Source organism: Lepeophtheirus salmonis, chromosome Z (genome assembly GCF_016086655.4).
Source record: "Lepeophtheirus salmonis chromosome Z, UVic_Lsal_1.4, whole genome shotgun sequence".
Lineage (NCBI taxonomy): Eukaryota > Metazoa > Arthropoda > Copepoda > Siphonostomatoida > Caligidae > Lepeophtheirus > Lepeophtheirus salmonis.
In genome coordinates, this window is record NC_092584.1 from 6,289,023 (window position 1) to 6,310,459 (window position 21,437).

General features: G+C 31.3%; 1 protein-coding gene across 1 annotated transcript; it reads right to left on the reverse strand.

The window, feature by feature from the left end:
* Nucleotides 1–13,953: 13,953 nt before the first annotated feature.
* Nucleotides 13,954–19,875, reverse strand: LOC121130449 (receptor-type tyrosine-protein phosphatase alpha-like). The gene is made up of 2 exons (XM_071893790.1): nucleotides 18,708–19,875; nucleotides 13,954–15,005 (listed from the first exon to the last, which is right to left on the reverse strand). Exons 1-2 carry the CDS (start codon nucleotides 19,663–19,665, stop codon nucleotides 13,954–13,956), a joined length of 2,010 nt encoding a protein of 669 aa, XP_071749891.1. The 5' UTR covers nucleotides 19,666–19,875.
* Between the last annotated feature and the right edge of the window lie 1,562 nt (nucleotides 19,876–21,437).

Genomic DNA, 21,437 nt, shown 5'->3' on the forward strand with positions numbered 1-21,437 from the left:
TGGAAACAAATTTTAAGTTCAATGTTGTTAACAAAAATTTAAATTCCGAAAAAAAAATTCAGGTATTACATTTTTTGAGAAAAAAAAAATCAAAATCTATTTATATTGACAAAAAATTTCAGAAGTTTAACTAAATAAATTTTTGTTAAGAAATTTAAAAAATCCAAAGCTATTAAAAAAATTAAAATAATTCAAAAATTAAATTTCTGCTCTACTGCATAATTTGCCATAGTGACGAAAAACATTTTCAGGATAAAGCAAATATTCCTTAATTAGGGGGGGGGGCTACAACCCCTCCTGCCCACCCCTGTGGGTGGGCAGAAAATCCTTCGGAAATGTTGGACATTATCTTGTCATTTGATCAAATTGAAAATATTTAAAGGATAATTAATATGTTATGTGCTTCGTGTTTTTTAGATTCTTAATTATTTAGGTACAACTGTATCAAACTTTTTGAATTCTTGTAATATTTATCAACTATTCAAGCGCGTATTTATTTTTTGAATTATATAGTCAACTTACAGTGAAAAAAAAAAAAAATCTTGTAATTGAAAATATGTAGAAAGGATCGTTAAGGAAATTAAAGCCTCCATTTTGTTCGCAGTTTTATCGAGAAAGTCAAGCAATACATTTTGCTCTGTTAAATGCCAAAACTCTGATGGCTTCAAAACTAGCTAAGTGGATAACAATGTGCAGGCCAGTTCTGAGGGTCATAATTATCTCTACCTCTGCTGTTTTTTCCCTAGAGATTTCCAACTCGCTAAGGAACTCTGTGGGATATGCTCTATATGTGATCATCAGTTTATCAGATTCACTGCCATAATATCCTACGTTTAAGAGGATTTGTATAAATTGAAGAGTTGTATTTCCATTCTTACATTATTTTATCCGTCTGTTTGTGGTTTCATTATTTCAATATTTTTTAATCTTTTATTGTCGATAGTTATTGTTGGTTAGGTCGTCTAATTATAAACTATAATGTTCATTCATGTTTTTAGTTATACAAATAACTTCACAATAAGGTATATTGCTTTAAACCTATGGGTACATTTATCATCAACAACATAAATAAAAGACTTTTAAAAAAAAATTAATCAATATAATTAGTTATATTTTTTTTATGTATAGTTAAACGTTGAATTAATGATATTTTCCTTGCAAAAGTGTACTTTCTGGTAAATGGATTATAGAAACTGGGTATTATTTAAAACATGTATAAATAATTTTAAAAAAACTAAGAATTTGTAGACTAAGTGATGCATATGATGATAGCAAAATTTGAATCACAATGCGTCAATATTGGCGAAAATATGTTAACCCCAATATAAAAAGTTAAATATCTGAGTTCAAGCTTTGTACTAATAACATGTTTTCGCGCTGAGTCAACGAATTGCAATATAAGATCTCCTAAGTTTAATTATAGTTACAGACAAAGATTGACGACTATCATTCCTTTTGTAAATTTATAACGTAGTTTACATAAAGACTTTTAAGAAATGGATATTAATACTTAATAAAAGACAAAAAATAAAGACCGATAAATGTTAGGAATGATTCTCATGTTGATTTTATGAGTATGAGTATACCCTTCTATATAGGCATTTTATAGGCACTCTTCTTTCAAGCGATGAGGAAGTAATTGCTTTATTCCGGGTCGGATGCCGAAATACAGTTTAAACTCTACCGCTGCCGTGGTTCTAGGCACAAAAAAACAACCTTCTAATATTCTATAGTGAACCCCAGTCCACTGGGGTGTGTAATTGAACTGCTCGAGTCATGTAAAAATTTTCAAGCACCAAGGAACCTTCTAATATCCCCAAATGTATCCGGCTCTAAGGTTAGGTTGTACAGGTGATATACTGGGCCTCAAGGCAGTTTAAACAGGACCACTGCCCCATTTCTAAGCACCAAAAATCCCTTCTAATATACTAGAATATACCCCCGCCCACGCCTTATTTATATGAGCTGTTTGTCCCTGGGGCAGGTTCAATTCTTCCAACACCGCTTCCCTGAACATACAAGAAAACTTCTAGTATCCAAAATAAAATCCAAGTCTTAGGTTGTACAGGTAAAGTACAAATAAATGTTGTTTAAGGCAGCCAGGGCGCTGAAGGCCAAAAAATGTCAAGAGAACCGTTTCTGGAGCTATAAAAAGCTGGAAAACTCACGTTTGACTCCCCAAACAATTGATATAACACTTATTAAATTTAGTATGGATGAATTAGTTATTAAATTCAATTTGTTCAAAATATTACATTTATGACTTTAACATAGGGAAAAAAAAGATATGTTATTAAGAAAAGAATTATCATAGGCCGAGGTTTGCGCTTTCCAGCTTTTTTGTCTAATTTAATATACATGTATTTTTTCATTTACAAAAAAGTGATACCTCCAACGACAATGAAGATAATATTGTGTATTTCATTATGAATGAAGAAGAAGTAGGGAATTCTTGGAATTTTTGGATTCATTACTTTCTATAAAATGTAATTTCTGTTTAAGTAAATATTAAGTGATAGAAACAGAAAATTAAGCCTAAATGTAATAATATTCTTATTTTCATATGTATCTATTACCTAAAATCATATAAAAAATATGCCACATTCAAAATAAATAATATGTTTGTTATTATGAATTACTCAACTGGGTCGTAAAAAACATTTACCTACGTAGTTAAATAAGTGGAATTACACAGGAGAAAATTTGACGTGTTTTTATCTTAAAAAAAAAGTTAGACGCATTTGAAAAATGCTTTGGAAGAGAGCACCTTACCTCTCATTACGTTTCATTTGATCAGTGGCAAGCTGACGTGAAGGAAATAAAATAAATCTCACTCTGTATATAGGAAGGACATTTAGGGTAGCAGGGCCTCCCGCAGGATTATATTTGGGAAGGCTTGGCTTTTTGTTTTTTTTTTAATCTAAAAATTAATATTTTTGTCAATTTGTCAAATTAAATTTTCGAAAAATTTCAAATATTACATTTTTTGGAAGAAAATAAAGGAAAATCAACACAAAAAATAAAATACAAAATTCAAAAAATTAATTTCAACTGTTTAATTTTTGTAAGAAAAATTTCAAGAATCCAAAACAATTGCCTGAAAATTAAATTTTTATAAAAATAATATGAAAATTAAATTTAAATTTCAAATATTGATTTTTTTATTCAAAAGGAAAGATTTCTTCGCTTTTTTGGGGGGGGTCCCCTGACTAGAATTACTCAGATGTCAAACTTCAATTATACTTCGATTCCAACAAGGACATACCCTTATAAGTCCAAGGAGCAAACACTCATTGTTGCTCTACGCCGTTCACGTGCACAGGGACTAGTTAGCACTTAATCTTAGATACTCTTTGTCTAATCTACCTATATATGAAATGCAAGTGTGTAATGTATTTATGAGTCCTGGAATTGCAGCCAAACCAATGGATGTATTTTCCTCAAATTTTTCGTATAGGTACTTAAGGCTCAAGATATGGTTCTGGTAACAAATTTTGGCCTTCAAGGCCATGGCAGCCTTTAATACTATTGTTAAAAATGAATTTGATGACTAACAAATCACTATTTTATTTCCATTAAAAAACGTTGTTTTTTAAAGGAAATTATACGATTCAGAGAGGGGAGGGAAGAGAGAATAAGACAAATGATTGTTGACACTAACATGAAAGATGAGCACTTGGTTTTTTTTAAAATTCTCAAAGCCTTATAATATCCTTTTTTTTAAAAGCAGATGAGTTATTAATTTTTTTAATCTTTTAATCATCTTATGGCAGTGCTTTAGGGGTTCTTTTATATAAACCTAATTCTTTATTATTTTTCACCTTAACCAATAAAAAAGGGGTGAAAATATTTTATGGGCCTTTAGACGTTTTTTTCTTAGATTACCTGGTAAAACAAATCCAGAATTACCCTGATGTCGATTCTCAATTCCACTCTTAGTCTAACAAGGACTTATATCCATAACTCTCCAATGGATCATAAGTGTTGATCTTCGTTTTTTACGTAAAAGTGATACTTTATTCATAGATATTCTATCTTCGACAATAAAAGAACAATTGTAAGAGCTGTGGATAATTAAAAAAAAAAACACTGCAAAGATTGCAACTACAAAAGGTAGGCCGCTCCTTCAATTTCATATTTTTACAACTCTATAAGACAATGTCTATATATGAGTGTATCTAAATGAGAGATGCCTATTTGAGTTGATAAGAGTGGATAAATTGGAAACAGAGGTAAAATAGCTTAGTGGACAATACTCCTTTAAAAAAAAAATTCTTTGGAATAAATGTGGGTGAGTTCGATACCTGGCCGCATAAGGAGAAGAAATTAGAGTCGAATCTGTCGAATATAGCCGTAATAGCCATTTATTCAATTTAAAATTGTCACAAAATAAGCAAATTGGTTAAAAAAAGTGAACAGATTAAGTCAACGGCAGACATTATTTTCAAGTTTTTGTTAGGCAAGAAACAAAATACTTTTCGGAAAAATCAAAATATGAAGATATTTGAGTGATTCGACTTTTAAATTGATATAAAATGAGACATTTTTCACAATCAAGTTGTTTATTTAATCTTTTGTTCAGGGGATTCACTGGCGGAGAAAAGGAAAAAGAGCCTTATTTTTTAATACAGTGCCCAGCAACCCTAAGCCTGAAAAATATTTTTATTCATAATAGTTATACAAAAAATTTTATAACATAAACAATGTTCATTCCTTATTTGCTTATAAGTGCTCAAAGAAAGGGATTTTTTTGAGTGTGTTTTTCTTTTGACAGAGCAGTAATTGTTCATAAAAAATCATTATGAGACATTAATTACTAATTTAGACCTTTAGATAACTCCAAAAGGTTGCCGACCTTTTTTTCTTCCTTTTTTTTTTAAAGTAAAAAATGAATAATAAATTTTTTTTTTAAATCCATCCGTCACTTGATATCAAATTCCTCCAAGCACCCCACTAGTTGTTATTAAATATTTTTTTTTAATTAAGTAAGAATTGGAGTCTGCTGTGGGATAATGGCAGGAAACTGTGTTCATGAAAGATACAGATTTATGAATGTGAATCCTTGTAGGACTAAGAGTGTATCTGAGGATCGAAATCGGAGTAATTCCAGCCTAATTATCAACAACAAAAAATAGCTAATAAGCTATTGTACAACCCAGCCTACTGGTTATGCAAGTGAAGTGCTGGGCCCCGAAGTAAGTTAAATTCCTCCGCCACCGCCTCCCAGAGCAGCATTAAGGACCCGGTCAAGGTGTATTTTAAAATAGAGAGACCTGGAAAATTCACAAAGGATTTGTATTCCCACAAGAGGGAAACATAAAAGTGATGAATGGGGTTATTGATGTGTAAGGAAAAGGTAGTGAGGATACTTATACTGCATTGAGGTCTAGGAGTTCACCATCACGATCCACTGGCTGGTTTTTATTATAGGTAGAACGCAAGGAGAAGGCGGGAGTGAGGCATATGGTACACCTGCTTTAAGACCCTTGTTAATATCAGCTGCATGTTTTATCATTTTGGAGAGGAGAAAATCAATTACTTCTATAAAGAGGAGAATCTTCATCCTTTCAACCAAGATGAATGCAAGGAAAAATATGATAATGATGTTTCAATTCACATGATACTATTTTTTAAATAAGTTTATAGCAAATTAGGTAATAATTCTTATTTTAAAGGGAGATGCTTATACACTTTGACTTATTAAATTATGAAGACAAAAGCAGAAAAAAGTACACGCTCAACCAGGTTTTTTTTTTTTCTAATGCCTATAACTTTTTTCTTTACAAATGCCCTTTCTTTAATTATAGAATCTATGAAGGAGTCCTTGATGCACAGGAAAGTGGTCACAAGGGATTTTTTAATCATTCAATTGTTTGATTGCCTGAATATTATATAAAATCGCACACAATAATATTTTTATGTAATGAAATTGTTTCACGATGATATAACCCTCTATAATTTTGTCTCATAGGTATAACGTACTCCATGATTTTACTACACAATCATGTCACCCCGCCATTTTGTGCACAACCTGTTTTCCACAAGCATTTTGTGTTTGCATTTTACATATCACTACTTTTATGTTCCCCTCATCTGGGAATACAAATCCTCTGTGATTATTCCAAGTCTCGAGAACTCCATAGCACTTTGTAGTTATTACAAGCTTAGGCTCATAGTCGTATTAAAATGAAGCACGAATTTTCGTGAAGAAAGGGTTTATCATTTGCATTATTATAAACATGTTTTTTCTACCAATTCGGTTCCTCTTCATTAACAAACTTAATATATTCTGACGCCTTTTTAATAGGGATTAAATATGCATTAAAAATTAATCAGATTCAAATGTGTACTTATAATTTTTTTTTTTTTTTTTTTTTTTTTTTTGTATGTGTTATACATGAGTTAGGTGTAATCACGGATGATGGATAACTATGGTACCGAAAGGTCCTTAAGATCAATGAAAGGATTCTATATGAGTCATACATTTTTAATATTTGTAATAGGGATGGAACGGCGATTCCAACAAAAATCCCAATGTCAATTCTTATGTTTTTTAAATAAAAGTTAAGAAAAACCATTTAGCTATCAGAATCGTTCACAGAATTATTATATTTGGGGAAGTGGGTTTGGTTTTTGGAATTTTTTTATAAAATGGAGTGTGAATTACATTTGTATTCTTCCAGGAATTATCATGAATGCATATCAACAAATTATCTTAATAAACTCATTGAATGTGTCACAAATTGCGCAATATATATCCAAAATTGATCGTTCCAATTCAATACATTTATATCTTTTATCTGAAAGTGGTCATACGAGGGACAAATTAAGTTTCTTATATCAAATAACGGGTCGAAAAGATACCTAAAAATGTTTGGTTATCTAAACTCATCCCACACATTTCAATAATAAGCCTATAATTGACCCAATTATGTCTACAAAATATGCGGTAGTATGTACAATACGTAAGTGTTCGCAAAAGCATATGACCAAACAAAGTTAAATATATTTTTCCCTATTTTTTATTTCATTTTTCAACATCGTCTCCTTGTTTCTCTTCAAGTAAATCGTTGTATTTCTCTGATTTCTCTGTAAAATAATTGTTTACGAATGTGATTGATCTCCCTGTATTTGATGAAAATCCTTGCAGTATACTGTTAAGACTGTATTTTTGTTTCGGTCGTATAACAGTGTATCCAAGTTGCATATACCGTAATTATTATGCAGCAAAACTTGGACTTATTGCAGCTAAACTATGCCAACAGAGCGAATCTCAATTTCTTCCATTTTCACGATAACACTCACATTGACTCACTCAAATGACATTTACATAAAAATGCGAGTTCAAAATGCCTGAAACTTTGGTTAGTCGTTGTGATAGATAGATGTGACTACCTATTTCAGCCATTTTGTAAAACAAATATTTAATAATACCAGGATTTTTCTCCATTTTTACGATAACCCTCATATCAAATCACTCAAATGGATGCACCATAACAATTGCGCATCCAAAATGGCTGAAATGTTGGGGAAAAAATTAAGGAATTTAAACTTGTTACTAGAAAATGTATCATTTGAATATCATATTATAATTGTATGTGCCCTGATAAAAATGCATAAGGTATATATTTTAAAAACGGAAATAGAGTTTACACCTAAAATAAAAGTTGTTTGGGATTCTGAGAAACGTACTTAAGTATATATTTTAGCTGATAATGCTAGATTCTTGGGCTTTGGCATGTAAGATTGTTTTTTTTGTTTTGTTTTTTTACAAATAAGTTTGATTTTTTTCATGAAACAAAATGGATTCCGTGTTTTTTGTTTTATGGGTTTGTGTATTCGACAATGCACGACGAAACGAATTATTTTACTTACGGAAAAATGGAGAAGCGTATATTAAAAACAAATAAAAAAAGGAATTAGGTAAATAAAGGAAGAAAAAGTTTAGCAAATTAGTGTTAGTATGTATCTTCATTATGGTTCAAGAAGGTAAATATTTCTAATGGCTCTAATTATATTGGCCAAAGGGAAGGAATAACTTCAAAACTTGTCAATGGACAAGTTTTACTAAATTTTGGAGTCATTAAAAGGAATAACTGAATAAACCGATATATAAGATATAAATACCTTTTAGTTTTTATCAAATAATATTATCATTCAGGGAGTTATATTACTTTACCATAAGATGGAGACACTCTCTGTTCCTTTGCGTTTGCCTATTGCCACAGCGAAGTTTTATCATGAAGAAACAATCTAGAAGAAATAAACATGGAAAAGTAAAAAAATAGATTTTTAATGGCCACCCTAATACCCCTATACCGGTAGTTGCATAAATACGCAGACTAATTTTTAAACGCTTATATCTCGAGGTTCCGTGACCGGAAATCAAAAATTCAGCACAAGTAACTCGTAAATCTTTTGGCTTTGTTTTTGTTTTCTTACTCGCATCAAACAAAGTCGTTTACGATGAATGACGAGGGCAAACGTCATATGGTTGCCACTCTCCTCCGCGCAGGTAAGTATGTCAAGGAGATAATCAGGAGACTGGACTATCCAGGACTACTATGTTCAAGGTCCAGAAGTTTGTCAAGGAGGGAAAATATCTGAAGGAGGGTGTTCGGACCGGCAGACCACGGAAAATCAATGCGGATAAGGTGAAGGAGGCCTTCACAAAAACATTTGGCCACCTCAATCACCTGATTTGAATCCCCTTGACTACAGTGTGTGGTGGCAAATTGAGAAGAAGGCCTGTGCTAACCGCCACCCGAATTTGGACTCATTGAAGGCCAGCGTCAATGAGCAATGGGTAACCATGGAAGACCACTACATCATCAATGTGTGCAAGGCCTTCCACGGGCGCTTGGAGGGTGTCATAACAGCTGATGGCGGTTATATTCAGTAATTATATTAAATTTTATACCAGAATAAATTCTTTATTATATAATTCTCAAAAAAAATACGTCATACGAATTGTATTACGCATTTAATTATTTGCCACAAATAGTCTGCATATTTATGCAACTGCCCGTATATGTCAGTAGAAGTAGCTTGAATTATCATAATATGAAAGCTGATTCTCCTTTGATTAATTACGTCACACAAACAAACACAATACAAATAATAATTAGATCCATGCAGTTGACCAGATTACTTATTTATACATAGGCTTGGTTAGGCGCATACTATCCATCAGCATGGAGCAAGAATGACAAAAAGAGGTAGTAAAGGCTGTGATTTGGAGTCATTATAGGATAAGACTGAGTCCCTCCGACTGGCTTGACTCAACGTCGGCAAATGGGGAGGAGGCTTTAAAAATAGAGTTCATCATAAACAAAGTTTTTGTCGGATAATATATTCGACAAAAGTCAGTGCTCAACACTTGGCGGTAAGGATATGAAAATTAGTTGAGAGATTGATAACAGAGCTTGACTCTTTAAAAAAAACGATGGATCCAGTGTTATCTAGGAAAAAAGGAGGGAAGATCTCTACTTTTATCTATACTAATCCCTTTTATATGGGTTTTTATTGTTTATATAATTTAAAAATATTCTGCTTGTGACCTTCCAAAAAATCATTTTGGTCCGTATTTTTCCTATTTTTTCGCTAGATGTCGTTTTTCCTATGAATTCATTCATTTACTTATACTGAAGACGGTAACACGTGGTTTTTTGTTTTTCTATATCTATATCATATCATATTCTAGTCTTTAAAAAGTTAATTATTTAGTTAATTATATTATTAAAATTATTACTATTATGCTTAAAGGAATAACTTTTGCTCAAATTATTCCAAAATTTGTCAATACCATCTTTGAAGATTACAATTCTATTCCTACGGAGATGAAACTAAAGGCACCGTTTGATCCTCTTTATTGTAGAGTGATTAATATGCAGTTCAAAAGTATAATTTATTTTATAATGCCCCAATTCCTTTGTATCTCTTAGATAAGGGAATAATTTCATTAAGTTAATAGTTATTTATTAATAATAGAATTATAATATATGCAGTATTCTACTTTCTACACTTGTGACACAAATCTATCTATTTTTATTCATACACGAATACATTCTAGTTTATAGCTAGAGTTTTTATTATAGAAATAATAGCCAAATAATCACCCTGGTGGATACTAAAAAAACACCCACCAAGACATTTTTCACTTGTTTATGGTTTTTCTGCTCGTTTCGCACATTGGATTAAACTTCCACCAAGCTTTTAATAGTGACGTCATAATGTATGAGTGGTTGCGTGTTTTGTTTACATTTTCCATCGTATAAAAAAAGAAACAATATACATTCTTGATTATACAATTTGTCAAGGTCTTCATTTGATTAAAAGACATTCAAAACCATTGAGGATCTTTCACGTTGTGGTGAAGCATATGAAGCGCTAAGTCTCAATTTCTCAAGAGGATCACTTTGTCATTGTCAAATACAGCAAAGAACGAAGAAGACTGTCGAATTTCACTCAAATCCATTAGGAAAATTAAATCGTAAGGCTTATTAGTCATTTACTTATTAGTTATTATGTGTTAACTCTTCAGCCTTGTAATCATCAATTATATCCTTCAATCCAAGAACAATCCATATATATTTATTGTAATTACTTATAAGTTATTTGTATTGACTCTCATTTGTTAAGATGGCTATAAATTATCATAAGGATTCTTCATCAAATAGAAGATACTAGATGAAGACTCCTTGGGGAATGTGTGGAGCTCAATCTAACAAAAGATCGTTTACTTCGTCACTCCTGGCATTAAAGAATAGGTCATTGTGATAAAGTGCAACATTATTACATATACTAGGGATCATGAATTTAAAAAAAATCATAATATGCATTGTTATATAATGATTTAATTAAACTTAAGTATCTTAAAACGAACGTTTTATTGAAATAAAACTGATTCATCCACAGTCAAATAGTTCCCATATTGACTCTTTGTGGATTTGACACAAGTAGAAGACATTAGCATTACAGTTGTGTTAAAGAAGAACTCTTTTACTTCGAAGAAAAATGTTGGCAATCCAATTTCCGAGGAATTGTCTGACTATGTTTTTAGACTTAGCTAAAGCACAGACACTCACATTTCGAAATTATATTGTTTAAAGTTAAATAATGAGCCACAAATAAAAATATATATATATATAATTTCCGTCTCGATATTTAAACTAATGAAATGAGCAGTTTTTCACACGTTACTTTCTATTTTTCTTTTCATGCTACTTTTATTAACAATATGAATATACTTTAGTCTAATGAATGTACGAGTGCGAATATATTTTTTTATAACTTCATATTCTTCCTTAGGATACTTCTCCACAATTATGCGGATGAGTGGATCCATCAGATATGGTTCTGTATCAAAAAAATTCTCATGAAACTTAATAAAATGCTTATCCATTTTTTTTTTTTTTTTTTTTTTCAAAATTCCAAAAAAGATTCCGATAGTTGAAGCAGTCCCCCTTTTGACAATGTTTTAAGCCATGGACCTCGAGGAACTTGGATACTGGAAGCATTACACCCCAGAGAGGAAATTGTTGATGTAACGAGATTTGCCCACATATCCAGCAACATAAATAAATCCTTCATCTTCACAGATTTTTAGGAAGATGTAAATCATTAGGGGGTTGTTCTATTGTATTTTCATCATTATTTATATCTTCCTCAAACTCACCTTTAAAGATTTGAGGATCAATTATATCATCAAAGTCTTAATAAAAATTCTATGTTGTCTTCTGAATCTGCTTCGCTCAAAATAGGGCCTAAAAGAAGATGCAGGATAAGTATATTTACATTAGTGCATTGGTGATACTACAACCTGTAATTTGTTGAAACATAGAAACAAAACATTGGTCTCCTTCAGATCTGACGGGAGCATTCTCAACAACCATTTTGTCTGAGCCACTTATTACGAGTATCCAAAATCGATCCATGGCCTCTACCGCATAAGTATGAGGGTGGGTTTGTCCAATATATCTTATTCTCGAAAAAAAGTTTTCAAGACAATCTTGATTTAAACGAGATGTCAATATATATGGAAGACCCATTTCATTATTTATGTATTGATACAATGATAGCAGAGATTTTGAAGAAATAATTATGCCCTTTTTGTAGGGCTTTAAAGCAGTTGACTTAGGCAACACCACTTCACCATTTTTATTTATCGTAATTTGCTTCATTGTTCCAATCACATTTACTATGCATTGGAGAATATACTTTTGTATATCCAAATTTACTCCATAAGAACAACCAATATATTTTATATATATTTTTCATTGGACAATAAATTCTTTGATATAGAATAGAGTATGAAGTGTCTTCTTTTGTCTTCATCTCATCAAAGCACAATACAGCTAAGTTTCCATTTGGAGTTTCGTTCTAGTTGATTTGTTGAGCGACACTTTTAATAGTATTAGATTGTATTCCAGGAGCTGTTTTTAAATTTCGGATCCACCGTTTGAGGGTTGTTACACTAAGAACTGGAAGTAGACCTCTGGATTAAATATAAAGCTAGGCTTTTGAGGAAAGAGACTTCAGTATCAGTCCTTTAACTATATTCACTTAACTCTCTTTTCCAAACCTCTTCCCGCTGATAATGAGTTTAATTGAGATTTAGTAAATCTCTTTTCCATTTCTTCTTCCATCACTTCCTTAAAATTAGATTTGTATTTTAATAATCTATTTTCCGATTGAAGGATTTTCACTTTTTCGTGTAAATCTGCATTCGGTTCCCTTAGTGACTCGAGTTCTAGAATGAGTGGATCTTTTCTGGTATTAGAAGCACAACTATTTTGTATAATCCGGAATACACAGGCTTGATTAAAACAAGTGTTTGAGTTGATTTTACATCGGTTAGGGATGATTTCTCAAATGTCTCCAATGTGCCTACTATCTTAATTATTTACAGTTTCATTGGAACTTGCTGAAATCCTTCTCCAGGTATAAGACCTCTGGAAGGAATAGAATCTTCTTTCAATTTTCTTTTTAAAAGTAGTACCAGCAATTCTCCTTTTAAATCCCTTTGAAGTTTAGAAAAAAATGTTGTTGTCTAAGGACAGTAGTTCCAGGTCATGTTAAAGCTTAGCAAGATATCCGCAAGGTGTTTGTCTATAATATGTTTCTTCGACTAAACACTTGGGTATGCTCCATAGATTCGAACATGTAGATGTGCAATTTACTTAAGATCATTATAAGTATTTCTAGTTTATTTGAAGTATGATAGGATGAAGATTGATTTTATTTATATTAATAATTAATTAGTATACTTATTTCTGTGTAAATGTTGTATGTATATATATGTAGCTTACCATTTGCCGCTCATAATTTGTTGAGTCCATTTAAAAATATATTTAATATTAATAACTCCTATGTTGTATCATAGGTGTTAATTAATTTTTTTGAAGTTCTTTGTATAACTTCTATTAAAAACTTTTGGAACTTTAAATCAAAGATTTTGTTCTGAAACACAGAGTTTTATTTTATTTTTATGAAACAAAAGAATGATCAAATTTATTCAATATCAAAATAAATATAAATAAATGACTCTTTTTAAATATTCCAGTGTTCTGGAAATATCAAAATTCTCATTTCTAATATAAACTTTCATACATCAATTCAACAGAGATACATACAGAGTCCAAACATTTAAAATTTAAATATAATATCACAATGATATACACTAAATATATAAATATCTTAATAGCTAAAATGGCATGTAATTTTTTTTAAAAATTTTTTATACTTAATATGAATTTAATTAAAAAGAAAATCTATTTTGATAATAGAGAAAAGTGTTTTTAAATAAACTTTTTCACAAATAATCAAAAATAGTACACAAACTTAAAAAAAAGGACCATAAAACGTCACAAAAAAAAACTCAGATTTTGAAATACAGAAAATACAATCTTGGTGGCTCATCCCTACTCATTCCTGAATGCTTTATTCTTCCTTTTATGTATCTTCATTAGCCTTGCTGGTGGACGGTTCACAGCTAAATGATTTTAATTCCTGTTCTTGTTTCCGATACTTTTTGTTATATTCATTGAAAGACCAGGGCCTTTTATTAATAACAGAAGAATCTGGCTCATTAGGTTCGGGAGTTGGTTTTTTCAAATCATCAAGAAAATCCAATGATATATGTTGATCTATTTTGGCACTAAGTAAAATAGAGAGATAACTAAATTTTAACTGTTCCCATGATTGTATTAAACCCATACGATATCTGCGTAAGTCTAGCAAAATATCTTTTAATATAACAGATGAGGCCCCTTCCTTAGCAATTAAGACTAAAGAAGTATCGATATGGCAAAAAGTACCTGATCTTCCAATACCAGTAGAACAATGTACTACAGGAGGTCCAACATCTTCTTCTAAACTACCTGATTCTCGAACTACCTCTAAAAATTTAAGAAAATTAATTGGACAGCAAGGAACGCCAAAATCTGGCCACTTTGTATATTGAAAATGAAGAATTATCCTTTTTTCATTAACAGTAAGATTGGTTATCTTTATTTTAGTGAGGATGTAGTTCCTGTTTATCTCAGATTGAACATTTTCAATTTTGATATCAACATCTTTACAAACGAATGAATCGTTGGGATTTAGAGGCCAATATTGTTCACATTTCTTAATGCTTCTCTCCATCAATTTATTCAGCATAACAATAGCCATACTGTTTTCATGCCACACCATAGACCAAAAGTGCCCAATGGTCATGTACAATGGTCCTTGAGAAAGGATATACCGTCGTTTGGCTCTATCATTCTCTACTAATGATGCGTTGATATAATCACTTCGTCCATTTTTGCTATGAAGCACCACCCGACTGTGATCGTAGGGGAGAACATTATCATAGCGGTTCAAGCAAAGATTCTCGAAGGCACAGGCCTTCAAAGTAGAACAGTTTTTACCCGTTTTAGAAACGAGGCAAATTTGATCGAAGGTCTCCTTCCAGGAATCGTTCTCAACTATCTTCCTTAATTCGTCTTCCATCCTTGAGCACTCTGAGAATAATTACTTTATCCAAATATCAACATTTCCCTCTCATCATCGTCAGATTATGAACAACTTGTTTATGTTCTTCTTCTCCATGAATCAAAATAGGTTCTGTGTATTTATGGAGGATTAATTTTGGAAATATATTCTATCATTCAAAATCACAAAATCTCTCAAACATAAGTGACACCTAACAATTAATGTTAACCCATCAAAATATGAATGATGCTTAAAAGAATACTACCTAAGTTTTTATACCATCCTTTTTTTTTTTTTTTTTCATATATAGAAAAGAAAGACGAGAAGGAAAGTAAAAGAGAAGAAAAGGTGAAGAGAAGACCGCAAGCATACCTGACAAACAACTTAACCAAACCGACTCTGTTTCTATGTTTAAAGCCCCACTATCCTATCATCCAGACGCCAAAATATGCTTGGATATCCTCGAGATTGGATTCTGGGATCAACAGAACTACAAAGTATGTAATTTAATTCTTTCAAAACACTGGACTCATATACTTCGACACCCGTTCCAAGGTCTCACGAGTTACTGAAAAAAGCTTCCAAAGTAGTTTGAAAAGTCCATGCAAAGTCTGAAACATGCCACTACTGGGGTGTATTGAGGTTATTTTTAGTTAGTATTATCTCTACGAAGAACACACATCAACTTTCAGACAGATTAGTTACTTTAATTATGTTTTGGCATTTGTTTGAATCGAGGACGTATTGATTGTTTTTCAAATAATAAATGAAAAAGAGTTTGGTGTGATGATTAAACATTACTTTATGAAAGACAAAACCCCTTAAAAGACTAAACAAATGCATCATAAACATTATGGGGAGTCTACATCATCAATTAGAACTGTTTATACTTGGTCGATGACATGAAAATTGATCATAAAATATTGAAGGTGCATGAGATTATTTGTGCTGTTGTCAGCTCGAGTGAATACTTTTTACATTAATTTTACGACCACAACTTCTGTGGTCTGAGGTGGTGCATTGTCGTGATGGAAAATGATTTTTTTGTGGCCGATCTTGGGAGTATTTCCTGCAGGTCGGTTTTCAATTGGTCCAACAATGACAAATATTATGTACTTGAAATAGTTTTACTCCTGATTGGATTGTGGATGAAGAACATTCCTTAAACGTAAAAAAAAAAATACGTAATGGAACAAACATCCTTGGGGATTCATATTTTTTAATAATTTAAAAAAAAATTAAACATTGAACATTTTTCCATAATAAAGCCTATGATATTCATCATCAATATGTATTATGAATAAGTTATAAGGGTCTAATGAAGAGTGTCGTTTTTCATCGTTTTACTGGTTAAAAAATGGAAATATATCAAGTGCAAAACAATTTATAGAATCAATATAAACTTTTTTTCATCAGAAAAACACTCTTACATATGTTTTATAAATCTTACTTTTAATTTTGGGATTATTTTAAAGATAAAATTGACGCTGAATGATAATAGTCACATATTAGTTTAATCCCAGATATTTTATTCAGATGACTGAGAGAAAAACTGAGATCAGTTTGGGATTCTGTGCTCAAAGATAAACTCTGTTTTTGGGTTGAATTGTGTTACTATCAAGGCCTATCAACAAATTAGTTTTATTAACCCTTTAAATGTGTCCCTAGTTCCACAAAAAATATCCAAAATTAATTGTCACAAGTGAGAAATGTATAACCTTCATTTTTAAGTGGCCATACCGTGGACAATTTAAGATTCTTATATCAAATAAAGGTTCTAAAGGATACATTAAAAATTTAATTGTTGAAAAAAGTTCTGACCTGACAAATATATATTAAATTTTTTTCAGAATTGTTTATTTTATTTTTGAACATAGTCTTTTTGTAACTTAACAAATTTCTCCCATGGACGATCCCATTTTTGTAACACGTCCGGATAAGACTTGCCGTATCTTTCTACAAAACATGATAACTCAACATGGTTCCTCAAAATCAGTTTTAAATGCCTCAAATTCCCTCTTATCTATGCAACGAACTTCTTACTGATTTCCAGAGTTCGAGCAATTATTATATTGTCGTTCTCTACACAGATTCCAAGGAGGACTTCATCCCTTTTCCAAATATTTTGGATAACAAATGCGTTAATTGATTCCAGTGTGGCTTCAAGTATGAGTTATTTTAAGAGAATGGTGGGGGAAACCCATCTCTTCTCATAAAAATAAATTGTGATTAAAAAGTATTTTAACATTTTTCGGAATTATTGTTAAACTCTAATTCAGCTTCATGAAGTTGAACACAGTTATGTGTTTATGGCAATTTATTGGATAGATGTGAAGCATTCTCTATCATTAAATTATCTTTAGTGGCCTCAATATTGACATTTAAGGGAGCTTGGAAAGTCATACAAACATTACAAATATAGTGCTTGTCTATTATCACTATCCTGTGTTGACATATAACTTCATGTATTTCGAAGCATTATGTCTGTATTTCCTCCCAAATCGAGTAGTCCAATTGGTTGAAGTCAGGACTTTGTGGAGTCCAATGTTATTTTAATCAAGAGTTCATACTTTTTGTATTCACTCTTGTAGAATATTTGCATTTTGAGAAGTATGCAAATACCCATGCACACTTATGAATCTCTTTAGTGATTTTGTAGAAAACATTTTCCGTCAAGATTTCCAAGTAATCGGCTCCTGTCAATTGGTATTATAAATCAAACCGTATTTAATTCTACAACACCGAACATAATTACTGATGCAAGAATTTTTGTCTTGTATATATGTCTATTTTAATGCAGGCTACCTTTGTCCTTATTATTTGGCAATATTATTACTGGATCCATATTGAATGTCTTTTCATCCGAAAAAAGGTTAAAAATTTGTTTTGCTTGATTATATTCAATATGTACCTGACTCGTTCGAAACGGAGTTTGTTCTGCCTTTTGAAACAGAAAAAACGTCTCCAAATATAGCAAACAAAACATGGGCAGCTTCGACAGATTGGTACACAGTGCCGTGACACATGGACATTTTCCGGGAATGTTCAAAGATGAACATACATGGATTTTATTTAATTGTATTTTTTGTGGTATCAGGATACATTTTTACAAGCCGTTCTAAGTGTTTAAAGTTTTTTAATCATTTGAATGGTTTACTTATTTTACTTGTCAGAGTATCTGAAAACTTTTGGAACTTTAAATCAAAGATTTTGTTCTGAAAACACAGAGTTTTATTTTATTTTTATGAAACAAAAGAATGATCAAATTTATTCAATATCAAAATAAATATGATAAACTTTCATACATCAATTCAACAGAGATACATACAGAGTCCAAACATTTAATATTTAAATAATTTTCCACAAAGATATACACTAAACATATATTTATCTTAATAGCTAAAATGGCATGTATTTTTTTTTTTAATTTTTTATACTTAATATGAATTTAATTGAAAAGAAAATCTATTTTGATAAGAGAGAAAAGAGTTTTTAAATAAACTTTTTCACAAATAATCAAAAATAGTACACAAACTTAAAAAAAAGGATCATAAAACGTCCCAAAAAAAAAAATCAGATTTTGAAATACAGAAAATACAATCTTGGGGGCTCATCCCTACTCATTCCTGAATGCTTTATTCTTTCTTTTATGTATCTTCATTAGCCTTACTGGTGGACGGTTCACAGTTAAATGATTTTAATTCCTGTTCTTCTTTTCCGAAACTTTTTGCCATCTTCATTGAAAAGCCAAGGCTTTCTATCAATAACAAAAGAATCTGGCTCATTGGGTTCGGGAGTTGGTTCTGTCAAATCATCAAGAAAATCCAATGATATATGTTGATCTATTTTGGCACTAAATAAAATAGAGAGATAGCTAAATTTTAACTGCTCCCATGTTTGAATTAAGCCCATACGATATCTGCGTAAATCTAGCAAAATATCTTTTAATATAACAGATGAGGCCCCTTCCTTAGCAATTAAGACTAAAGAAGTATCAATATGGGCAAAAGTGCCTGATCTTCCAATACCAGCAGAGCAATGTACTATAGGAGGTCCAACATTTTCTTCTAAACTACCTGATTCTCGAACTACCTCTAGAAATTTAAGAAAATTAATTGGACAGCAAGGAACACCAAAATCTGGCCACTTTGTATATTGAAAATGAAGAATTATCCTTTTTTCATTGACAGTAAGATTGGTTATCTTTATTTTAGTGAGGATGTAGTTCCTGTTTATCTCAGATTGAACATTTTCAATTTTGATATCAACATCTTTACAAACGAATGAATCGTTGGGATTTAGAGGCCAATATTGTTCACATTTCTTAATGCTTCTCTCCATCAATTTATTCAGCATAACAATAGCCATACTGTTTTCATGCCACACCATAGACCAAAAGTGTCCAATGGTCATGTACAATGGTCCTTGAGAAAGGATATACCGTCGTTTGGCTCTATCATTCTCTACTAATGATGCGTTGATATAATCACTTCGTCCATTTTTGCTACGAAGCACCACCCGACTGTGATCGTAGGGGAGAACATTATCATAGCGGTTCAAGCAAAGATTCTCGAAGGCACAGGCCTTCAAAGTAGAACATTTTTTACCCGTTTTAGAAACGAGGCAAATTTGATCGAAGGTCTCCTTCCAGGAATCGTTCTCAACTATCTTCCTTAATTCGTCTTCCATCCTTGAGCACTCTGAGAATAATTACGTTATCCAAATATCAACATTTCCCTCACACCATCGTCAGATTATGAACAACTTGTTTATTTTTTATTAAAGTTCTTCTTCTCTATGAATCAAAATAGGTTCTCTTTATTAATGGAAGATTAATTTTGGAAAAATAATATATCATTCAAAATCACAAAATCTCTCAAATATAAGTGACACCTAACAATTAATGTTAACCCATCAAAATATGAATGATGTTTAAAAGAATACTACCTAAGTTTTTATACCATTTTTTTTTTTTTTTTTCATTTATAGAAGAGAAAGACGAGAAGGAAAGTAAAAGAGAAGAAAAGGTGAAGAGAAGAGAAGGCCGCAAGCATACCTGACAAACAACTTAACCAAACCGACTCTATTTCTATGGTTAAAGCCCCGCCATCCTGTCATCCAGACACCAAAATGGGCTTAGATATCCTGGAGATTGGATTCCGGAACCAACAGAACTACAAAATATTTAATTCAATTCTTCCAAAACACTGGACTCATATACTTCGACACCCGTTCCAAGGTCTCAGTTGTCTCTACCTTACGAGTTACTGAAAGAAGCTTCCAAAGTAGTTTGAAAAGTCCGTGCAAAGTCTGAGACATGCCATAATATAGGCTATGATATTCCTAATCAATATCTATTATGAATAAGTTATAAGGGTCTAATGAAGAGTGTCGTTTTTCATCGTTTTACTGGTTAAAAAATGGAAATATATCAAGTGCAAAACAATTTATAGAATCAATAAAAACTTTTTTTAATCAGAAAAACACTCTTACGTATGTTTTATTAATCATACTTTTAATTTTGGGATAATTTTAAAGATAAAATTGACGCTGAATGATAATAGTCACATATTAGTTTAATCCCAGATATTTTATTCAGATGACTGAGAGAAAAACGGAGATCAGTCTGGATTCTGTGCTCAAAGATAAACTCTGTTTTTGGGTTGAATTGTGTTACTATCAAGGCCTATCAACAAATTAGTTTTATTAACCCTTTAAATGTGTCCCTAGTTCCACAAAAAATATCCAAAATTAATTGTCACAAGTGAGAAATGTATATCCTTCATTTTTAAGTGGCCATACGGTGGACAATTTAAGATTCTTATATCAAATAAAGGTTCTAAAGGATACATAAAAAATTTAAGTATCCAAAAAAGTTCTGACCTTACAAAAATATATATAATTTTTTTCATAATTATTAATTTTATTTTTGATCATAGTCTTTTTGTAACTTAACAAATTTCTCCCATGGACGATCCCATTTTTGTAACACGTCCGGATAAGACTCGCCGTATTTTTCTACAAAACATAATAGCTCAACATGTTGCCTCTAAATCAGTTTTAAAGGCCTCAAATTCCTTCTTATCTATGCGACGAACTTCTCACTGATTTCCAGAGTTATAGCAATTGTTATGTTGTCGTTCTCTACGCAGATTCCAAGGATTATACCTTTTCCAAGTATTTTTGACAACAAATTCGTTAATTGATTCTAGTGTGGCTTCAAGTGTGAGTAATTTTAAGAGGATTGTGGGGTGAATTAATAACTTAACTCCTTTGACAAACCCCATCTGTTCTCATAAAAATAAATTGTTATGGAAAAAATTTCAAAAAATCAAATTTTTATTAATAATTTTGGAAAGAAATAAATAAAAAATCAAATAATAAATTTTTTTGGAGAAAATTTTCAAAAGTACATAGTTATTCAAGGAAAATTAAAAAAAAATTACATTCTTTACAAGAAA

Coding starts and splice junctions, on each gene's coding strand:
- LOC121130449 (XM_071893790.1), bottom strand. CDS start 19,665: ATGGAAGACGAATTAAGGAAGATAGTTGAGAACGATTCCTGGAAGGAG. Junction 15,006..18,707: donor TTGGCTTTTCAATGAAGATG/GCAAAAAGTTTC, acceptor AATTATTCTCAG/AGTGCTCAAGGATGGAAGAC.